Source organism: Lycium ferocissimum, chromosome 12, assembly GCF_029784015.1.
Source record: "Lycium ferocissimum isolate CSIRO_LF1 chromosome 12, AGI_CSIRO_Lferr_CH_V1, whole genome shotgun sequence".
Classification (NCBI taxonomy): domain Eukaryota; kingdom Viridiplantae; phylum Streptophyta; class Magnoliopsida; order Solanales; family Solanaceae; genus Lycium; species Lycium ferocissimum.
The window spans coordinates 30,620,755-30,630,453 of NC_081353.1; the positions used below are offsets into that span (position 1 = coordinate 30,620,755).

The 9,699-nt window shown below is 37.0% G+C and overlaps 2 protein-coding genes across 2 annotated transcripts; both read left to right on the top strand.

The window, feature by feature from the left end:
• Positions 1-5,811: 5,811 nt before the first annotated feature.
• LOC132038995 (UPF0057 membrane protein At4g30660-like) lies at positions 5,812-7,317 on the top strand. Its single transcript, XM_059429517.1, has 2 exons — positions 5,812-5,980; positions 7,014-7,317. Exons 1-2 carry the CDS (start codon positions 5,891-5,893, stop codon positions 7,140-7,142), a joined length of 219 nt encoding a protein of 72 aa, XP_059285500.1. The 5' UTR covers positions 5,812-5,890; the 3' UTR covers positions 7,143-7,317.
• A 1,296-nt stretch (positions 7,318-8,613) lies between these two features.
• LOC132038996 (UPF0057 membrane protein At2g24040-like) lies at positions 8,614-9,444 on the top strand. The gene is made up of 2 exons (XM_059429518.1): positions 8,614-8,770; positions 9,178-9,444. The coding sequence occupies exons 1-2, from the start codon at positions 8,681-8,683 to the stop codon at positions 9,301-9,303; spliced, it is 216 nt and encodes a 71-aa protein (XP_059285501.1). The 5' UTR covers positions 8,614-8,680; the 3' UTR covers positions 9,304-9,444.
• Positions 9,445-9,699: the final 255 nt, after the last annotated feature.

The following is a 9,699-nucleotide window of genomic DNA, read 5'->3' on the forward strand; positions in this document are numbered from 1 at the left end:
CGTACGTTCGAGTTTGCGACTACATACCTGTTATGATAGCCTCGGCGGCTAGTGTACGGTCTCGTATGTTTATGTATGTATATATTTTCATCGTGTATGTTATACTGTGTAATTTATGTATGTTTAAATGGAATTAGCCGGTTGGTACGCCCAGTACGACGGTAGGTATGTGTGGGTGTCCGGTTATGACACCGATCGCGGCCAGCGGGGGTGAGTCGTGACAACTTGTTCCCGAGCTCCGAGGTTAACCCCGTGCCGTGTATACCTTTCTATCCGGTAGATATTCGAACAAGACGACTTGCTCCCGGCTCCTCCTCCACCGTAGACCTGGCTGCATCCGAGGTAAATCGGTAAGACAAAAGATCTGACACACCGAAATCATCTTCTTCATACCCGTGTCCTACCCCCGTCGCCTCCGCTCGTCGAACTCGTACACTTTAGTTGCTATTTAGAGTCCTTGCCACCGATTGGCTCGTCCTCTTCCGGATTCGATTTTTTGGGAATGAGTGGTGCTTCCTCAACCGCAAACATCTCCCTTGCAGCGGGCTGTTCTCCTCGGATGGTTTTTACCCCCTTCGGTGTTGGGAATTTCAGCAGCTGATGTAATGTCGATGGGACAGCCCTCATGCTATGTATCCACCGTCTACCAAGCAAAGCATTATACTTCATGTCTCCTTCGATGACATGGGGAACACCGTTCGTCGAATGGTGCCGTCAATATTGACCGGCAGAGAAATCTTCCCCTTCGTGGTTTCACTCGCCATATTAAACCTACTGAGTACTCGAGCCACAGGTATGATCTGATCGAGTAGTCTCAGTTGTTCGACCACTCTCCACCGATGATATTGTCGTAGCTACGGGTCAATCAAAATACGCTTGACTTGTGATTTAAAAATAAGAATAGAAATTACCAAAACATCATTGTGCGGTTGAATGATGCCTTCTGCATCCTCGTTGCTGAAGGAGATAGAACCTTCGGGCATGTAATCCCGGCTGCACTTCTCATGTACAATGGAAACCTTTGTCCGTTTCATCACCGGGCCTCGAGGCGTATCCATACCCCCGATTATCATGTTGATTATATGCTGGGGTTCCACCGGTTCAGCCCGTTTGTTTGACTCCCTTTCCTTGTAGTGGCCTTTAACTCGCTCACTCAGACATTCACGAAGGTAACCATTTTTCAGTAATCGGGCCACCTCTCTCTCCGGTGTAGCCGGACGGTCTTCATTACGTGCCCATGGGTTTCGTGGTACTCACATATCATGTTCGGGGCCCGTTGATCGGGATCTGATCTCAATGGTCTCGGCCATCTTGCTTCTGCGATACGACCTATGGCCGAGACGAGATCCGAGGTATTGATGCTGAAGTTGTACTCCGATATCCTCGGCAGGTCTCGATTGGTAGCCGAGCTCCCGGCATCACTTCTAAATGACAGACCTCGACTGCTCGATGACCGCTCAGTCCGTTTATCACCCCGACTGGAGAATTGGCTGGGACCAACCCTCGATTTTTTCGACCTGAAGCTTGGCTTTTCTGAATGAGAGTACGGCTTATAGCTTTCCCTCGATGTTCTTGACTCCGGCTCGTAATTTTTCCTCGATCTCTCAGAGCTTTTGCTTATATTTACAAATGTGTCCGGGGGAGCTCGAGCTTGATCATCCTCTACCCGATCTTTTGATTCATACCGTCATATGAACATCATCCCAGTCGCGCCTCGTATTCCAACAAGTTTTCTTTTAGCTTGAACGAGGCCGTCGAGTTAGAGGATTAAGCCCTTTGGTAAAAAACACGGTTGTTTCCTCCCGAGCCGGAGGGAGCTCCATCCGTTCCCTGGAGCCGGTTGGCACAAATTCATGTAATAACTCATCATCCCTTCGCTATACGGAAAATATCCGCGCTTTACGGCCCGTACCTTTGGCACCGGCAAGAGTTTTTACGAACGCATCCGCAAGCATTTCAAAGTTAAGTGATTGAATGCTCTTTGGCAACGGTCGTACCAAGTCAATGCTCCCTTCGACAGAGCTTCCCCAAACTTTTTCAACAATACGGATTCAATTTCATCCTCTTTGACGTCATTGCCTTTTATGGCACAGGTGTATGGAGTCACGTGTTCCTGCGGGTCCATTGTGCCATCATATTTCTGGATATCCGGTATTTTGAACCTCTTCGGGATCAATTTCGGAGCCGCACTCGGAGGAAAAGGCCTTTGAATGTACCTCTTGGAATCCAGTCCTTTCAGAATAGGCGGAGCCCTCGGGATCTGGTCCACCCGAGAGTTATATGTTTCCATCCTCTTCTCAGTTGAGTCTACCCGCTTTGCCAATGTTTCAAGCATTCTCAGAACCTCGGTGGATGAACCAGCTCCGGACCCATTACTCTCGATCATCCGTGTTTCGTCCCTTTTAGGTTCGGCAACACCTTTCGTCCTCTCCGGGGCCGTTTCATCATTTTTGCTTTGCAAATCGGGCTGTGTGACTCCTTGCCAAGAATAGCCGTCCTCTCATTCCTGTAACATTTCAAAAATTAAACGTAAGTTAATATCATCCGGGTGTCCGGCAATATCATCCGGGGTGTCCGGCACTTTCCGGCCTTGTGCCCGGGACAAAGTAATTGAATTGCGAGTATTTAAAGGATCAGTGGCCGGTTGGGCGGCATTCTCCTGGTTCACGGTGTTCTGCCGGTTGAGGCCCTCCCTCGAATCAACGGAGTTTGGGTCGATAGATCTATCGGTAAGCCCCGTAGCCCATTATTGTTCTCATTTTCGGCCACAATCTCGTTGTTGTTGACGTGACCGTATTGTCCTGCTTGCCATTTGGTCCGTTTCCACAGAGATGAACAAAAGATTCTTTAGTCTTAACGGGTAAGAGCGAGAAGCCAAAGATTAAAAGACCACTATTATCCTAGCCCCACGGTGGACGCCAAACTATTTACCCCGAATTTAGGTAATCAATTGAATTTGTAAGTGAAGTATAGGATATGTGGGCAAACTTTAATCTATTTTGGTTTTTCATGGAATATATATATATATATATATGGATTCGTGTGCAATGATATGTATATACGAATATATGCGTTAATAACTTAAATAAACACGTTGCTACGGATGATTAAGTAAATAATATTAGAAGAGTAAACTAAAAACAGTAATATTCCACTGATTCGGGCCAAGAGAGATGATATTTTGATTTGCTATTACAATGCTCTAGATCTCAAAAAGCTAACCCTTAAAAGTAGGGAAATGCCTCCTATTTATAGTTTTGCCTTAGCGGCCTTGTGATCACAACATAAAGCCGTTTTAGAATAAAGTAAACCCTAAAAGGATAAGGTTGGGCCGTACGGTCTGACACCCGTACGGTTGTCGGTACAATATGACAGAACGATGTTGACGCGTGGCGATTTTGTAACTGATTAACCGGACTAACGGCCACGATCACCTCCGTCATGCTGAAACCGGACCAACGGCCACGATCAACTTGTTCATGGAGAAACCGGACTAACGGCCACGATCAACTCGGTCATGGAGAAACCGAACTGGCTGTGATGCGGAGTTTTGTCCGGAGATACCGGACCAAACAGATTTGCTTCACTTTTCTCAGGTCAGCCGCAGCCGGTGCAATTCCACCAGTTCTAAAGGAAGACTTGGTGCTCATGCCTGTCTCTTCTTATATCCGGTCCCCGGTCTCACCGGTCTTACATATATCCGGTTTTTACCGAATACAACATTCTTACGTAGTTAAACAACTTTTGGCTTTAGGTTTGAAAGTAAGGATAGATCCTTCAAATACCTAAATTATTTATTATTGTTTACCAAAACTATTTCCTCCGTCTCAAATTATTTATCGTGATTACTGAAAATAGTTTTCTCAAATTGTTTGTCGTTTTAGAAGTTTAAGACACAATTACTTATTTTTCCCTAATTTTACCCATGGTAGAATTTTGTCATTAATAGAGATGACATATAAATAAAATAAACATTTAATGGAGAAAGATTATAACTTAAACATAAATAAGGATAAAATTAATTAAATATTCTTTCTAACTAATATTTCTTAATGGTATGTAAAATAAAAAATGATAAATAATTTGAGATGGAGGGAACAATCAGTATATATCAGTATAGTAGACAAAGACACGTCGGTCATATGTGAACAAATTAAAGACTTTATAAGTGACCTCGTTTTATACACACACGTACACAAAAAATAAAACTGTCTTCATCCCTGATAAACATTATTTTTCTTTTATTTATTTGTTATTCACATCTTACTAAAAGGTTTTAGTATTATTCAAATGTCTTAATTTTAATAAAAATAAATAAGGTCTCAGTAATTGATCATTATTTAAAAAAAACTGAAGTTACACATTTGTCCGCTCGGTAAAAATATTTACAACCGCTAGTCAATATACATATATTATACATTAATTAAACATATATTATACATCTGTTAGCTATTTTTTTATCGGATAACTAGTCAAGTTAATTTCTCTTCAAAAAAAGGGAAAAGGAAAAACAAACATCTGTCGACCTTATTATATCCAAAACTTCTGCATTTTTCTTAATAAAGAAGCTAAAAGATAAAAGTAGATAACATGATCAAAATGGTCCTTAATGTTTGGATGTTGATCTGCTTTGGTGCCTGATATATTTTCTTTAATAGAAATGGTCCTTAATGTATGCAAAAAGTAGATTGTTTTAGTCCTAAACCCTAGATGCAATGGTTTCTTCATCTATTCTGTTAAAGTTAACCAGCTATAATGTATCTCATAGAAAGAATTTCGAGCACAATGGTTGAATTTCCCACATTGGTGGGACTATGATTTTTTGATATTTTTATATGATTTTGGACGATCCTCACAATATGATGGGATATTTGAAGAAACTGTTAAATTTATGGTTTAGGAGCTAAATAGTCGATTTTTTGCTTACATAAAAAACCATTTTGGTTAATGGATATCTTAGGGGTCGTTTGGTTCGCGGACTAAATTATCTTGGGATCATATAGTCCTGAAAATTTAATTTTTGGACTAATTAATCCCATTTGGAAGGTGAGATAAACTAATCACAAGTTTGATGAGATAACGTGAGATGTATCCGAGATTAAGTTTGAGAATAAATTTCGCCGTCAACCAAACACAGTATAAATTCAATTCCAAACTTAATCCTGAAATATTCTACTTTATCCTGCGTTCCAAACTAGCCCTTAGGGACCAAAATAGTCTAACCCTCATACGTTCAGGATCATTTTCTTAAAAAAGTACAAGCAGGATTTAAGAAATATCCTAAGCCAAGAGACTTAGAGCCCGTTTGGATGAGCTTATGACTTATTGCTTATTTTTGTTATTCTGGCTTAAAAACAAATGTTTAAAAGCACTTTCCAAACACTGCAAAAATGCTTAAAAGTTATTTTGACTTAAAAACGCCTAAAATAAGCCAATCTAAACGGGCTCCTACAGTAAAAGTTTCGATAGTCTTGAATGATGAATCTTATAAGTATGTATGTATATATCGCATTAGTCTCCTTAGGCTTCCTACCATTTGTAGCTCTCCCTATATGACTTCGAAATGTCAGGAATCTTCCATTCGTATCGTCGATGTTTATTTGTTCCTTTCATGTGAACATTTGAACTAACCGTTAGGTTTATGGTTTAGGACCTGAATAGTCCACTTTTTGCTTACATAAAGGACCATTTTGGTTGATGGGATATATTAGGAACCTAAATAGTCCAACCCCTATACATTAAGGATCATTTTCTTAAAAATGTACCACCAGCATTTAAGAAATATCCTAAGCCAAGAGACTTATTCTAGATACTTTGCATATAAATATAAGATTATTAGAGGCTTCTATTCCACCAACTCATCATTTCTCAACAATTTTTCAATTGAAGAATGGAGATAACATGTGCACTTGTCTTTGAAGTTTTACTAGCAATCTTGCTTCCTCCTCTTGGTGTTTGTGTTCGCAAAGGGTGTTGCACTGTAAGATCCCTCTTTTCCTACATACTAAACACTTTTCTTTTTAGTATTTAAAAAAAAAAAAGACACATTTCCTTATTTGACAATATTAACTTTAAACTACACCTTTTATGCATGTATAACCACATAAATATCTTTGGCTTGTTTTAGATCATAAGATTTTATAGTCTTCCTTTAAATTGCAAAAAGATTCAATTTTGTTTTGTTATTTTTGTTTAAAGAATTGATTTGGGTAACAAGTAAAGATTCAACTTGTAGTATAACAGGTAAAGTTGTTGACATGTGACCATAAAGTCACAGGTTTGAGCTGTGAAAACAACATCTTGCAGAAATACAGGTTAAGGCTGACCTTTGTGGTCTGGCCCTTCTCTGAACCCGCTCATAGTAGGAGCTTAGTGTGCCGGGTTTTTTTTTTTTTTTTTTTTTTGTTTTTTTGTTTAAAGAATTGATTTGGGTGATTGTTTGTTGGTATGAACTGAAATGGTATTTTGAGACTTTGGTCAATTGTTTTTAGGGATTTAGTGATGTGGGTGTTTTTATTTTTTTCTTCTTCTTGAAATTGATAAAAGATTCTTTTTTTTTTTTTTTTTTTTTTTTGTGTGTGTGTGTGTGTGTGTAAAATTTTGATTTGGGTGATTGTTTTTTGGGATGAACTGAAAAGGGTGTTTGAGACTTGGGTCAATTGTTTTAGGGGATTTAGTGATGTTGGTGTTTTATTTTTTGGAAATTGCAAAAAGATTCAATTTTTTTTTTGTTTGTTTGTAATTTTTGTTTAAACTTTGATTTGGGTGATTGTTTTTAGGGATGAACTGAAAAGGGCGTTTGAGAATAGGGTCAATTGTTTTAGGGGACTTAGTGATTTTTTTTTTTTTTTTTGTAAAATTGCAAAAAGATTCAATTTTTATTTGTAATTTTTGTTTATAGCTTTGTTTTGGGTGATTGTTTTTTGGATGAACTGAAAAGGGTGTTAGAGAATTTAGGGGAGTGACAATTTTTATTCTCTTTTTTAACCTTGTTTTTTTGGAATTTTTTGCAGGTGGAGGTCTTGATTTGTGTGGTGTTGACCATCTTGGGATATATTCCTGGAATTATCTATGCTCTTTATGCAATCCTGTGGGTTGAGCGTGAACCACCATCCGATCAATATGAGAGTCTTGCACCTTGATCCTTCTTGTACTCTACTTCTTTGCTTATAATAATGGTTGGTACCTATTGTATTGTTACTTTAGATACCGTGTTTGTTTTGATGGTTACCCAGATGTTATTGTATTGTATTGTTAAATTTGTTATTATGCAAGAGTGAAAGGTATTTCATTTATTTAAAGACAGTTTTGGTGTAATCGCGTATTATCTTTTTTTTTTTTTCATCTTGCCCTCGCCTATTGTTTAATAATCTTATTTTATCCTCTACTTTGCCTTTTGTTATAGTAATTCTATCCATACCATATTTTTTTATCTTTGTAAATTTATTCTTCGAATTGGTACAATTTTTTTGGTAGCTGAATTGGTACAATTTTAACTCAGAGATGATGTGCTAACTTACATAAAATAAGTCTACATAGACAATTACATGGTTTCTCCGTGAGGTTTGATGGCTTCAATTGTTTAGGATTTTGGATTTTACGAGTTGTTAAAGTCTGAACTAGGCTCCCCGGGGCTTAGTTCAAGTGGAAAAGGTCGAATTCTGTATCATACGACTAAGCCTGATATATAATTGAAAAAGAATAGAGGGACGAACTCATTATTTCGAATTTCAAAGGTTGCATTAGATGGGTTGACCGTGGATGGATTTCTCAATCATAAAAAAGAATTTGAAAGAAGGCTTAAAGAACATGATGAAATTAATAACTGTAAATCACTATTAGCTACTTTTACCATCCACCATAATTATCAGTCGTCATCATCAACTGTCTCATCAAGTACCCCCATTAACCACTATTATCAATTATTATCACTATTTAAAATGATAATGGTTAAAAGCACACTTGAATTATCATTTTTTCATGAATTTCACACTCAACTATTAGTTGTTCCTTTTTCTACCTGGACTATCACTCTCTATCCTATTTTCCTATCTAAACTATCACAATTTATGTATTAAACACACCTAGTTGGGTAGATAGTTATAGTTTAGATATGAAAAGAAAATAAGTAATAATTGGGTATGAAATTCGTGAAAAAATGACGGTTCTTGGTGTGTCTGTTTTTACTATTACCTCCTATTAGGAGTACTAGAGCCCGTTTGGATTGGCTTATAAGTTGGCTTATAAATTCGTTTTCACTTTTTTTGAGTGTTTCAACAATTTTAAAGTCATTTTGTCTTAAAATAAGCTCAAAAAATAATTCGCCCATTGACTTAAATTATCTAAAAGAAAACTAGTTCGAAAAAAATTTAAAGTTCAAAAAAAAAAATAAGTTGACTACCCCAACTTATTTTTTTGTTTTTATATGTTCGCAAACAAATTTTTAGTAAATAGCTCATCCAAACACCCTACTAGTCTCCCATAACTTTTGCATTTTCTTAATATACAATATAAAAGTAAAAAGTCAAAAAAGTACCTATCAAGATTTGAGAAATACAGTCCTATCCTTCACCTAAAGGACACTCATATAAGATATTTTGCATATAAATATCAGTAATCAAAAGCTTGCATTCCACAAACATATAGTTTTTCAACACCTACTCCTCCTTTCAATTGAAAAATGGAGATAACATGTGCAATTGTTTGTGAAATTTTACTAGCAATCTTGCTTCCTCCTGTTGGTGTTTGCCTCCGCCATGGTTGCTGCACTGTAAGATCCCCTTTTTTCCTATTTATATTACAAAGAAGATCTCCTTTTTTTTTGTGGGTGATTTCTATCTATGAAATTGAAAAAAAAAAAAAAAAGATTTAATTTAACCAAGGGTGTGGCCGAGTATCCAATGAATAAAAAGATCTTACTAAATATGTACAAATAATAGATTCTGAGTTACGAATCTGAATCCATAAAGTTCAAATATTAGATTCACATTTAATGTGGCCTAGTGATTAATGAATGTCAAGCTGACCTACACCACGGTTATTTAAAAAAAAAAAAAATTCAATTTTTCTGTAGTTTTTTTAGAAACTTTGACTTGGTTGATTGGTTTCTAGGATGAACTAAAAAGGGTAGCTGAGAATTGGGTTAATTGTTTTTTTTTTTTTTGGAAATTTTTGCAGATGGAGTTCTTGATTTGCTTGGTGTTAACCATCTTGGGATATGTTCCTGGAATTATCTATGCTCTTTATGCAATCCTTTGTGTTGAGCGCGGTCCACCATCCGATCATTATGACGCTCTTGCTTGATCCTTGTTGAATCCACCATTTCAGATTCTGTGGTTTTTTTTTTCATGTTTACTAATAGTTCACAACTTGTTTGTATGGTTGTTAGCTATTGTATTTTATCTGTACTGTTACCTTCAAATATAATGTTTGTTCTGATCGCTACTTAAATTTTATTATATCGTATTGTTAAATCTGTTAGTATGTAATGATAGAAAGTATCTCGTTATGTAACAATCTTGATCGCGTAAGTACTTTGTTCATTTCTCATCTTACCCTTATTATTTGATAATTCTATTCTAACCTTTGTCCTACTTTTGGTATAATAACTCGACCCGTCCTATAGTTTTTCTTTGTAATATTGTAAGTTTATTCTTCGAATTCGTACAATTTTGACTCGGATATAGTGTGCTCCATAAC

Bases quoted from the DNA above. Each gene is read 5' to 3' on its own strand.
- LOC132038995 (XM_059429517.1), top strand. From the start codon at position 5,891: ATGGAGATAACATGTGCACTTGTCTTTGAAGTTTTACTAGCAATCTTG. The intron at 5,981-7,013 runs GTAAGATCCCTC...AATTTTTTGCAG, and splicing joins TTCGCAAAGGGTGTTGCACT to GTGGAGGTCTTGATTTGTGT.
- LOC132038996 (XM_059429518.1), top strand. From the start codon at position 8,681: ATGGAGATAACATGTGCAATTGTTTGTGAAATTTTACTAGCAATCTTG. The intron at 8,771-9,177 runs GTAAGATCCCCT...AAATTTTTGCAG, and splicing joins TCCGCCATGGTTGCTGCACT to ATGGAGTTCTTGATTTGCTT.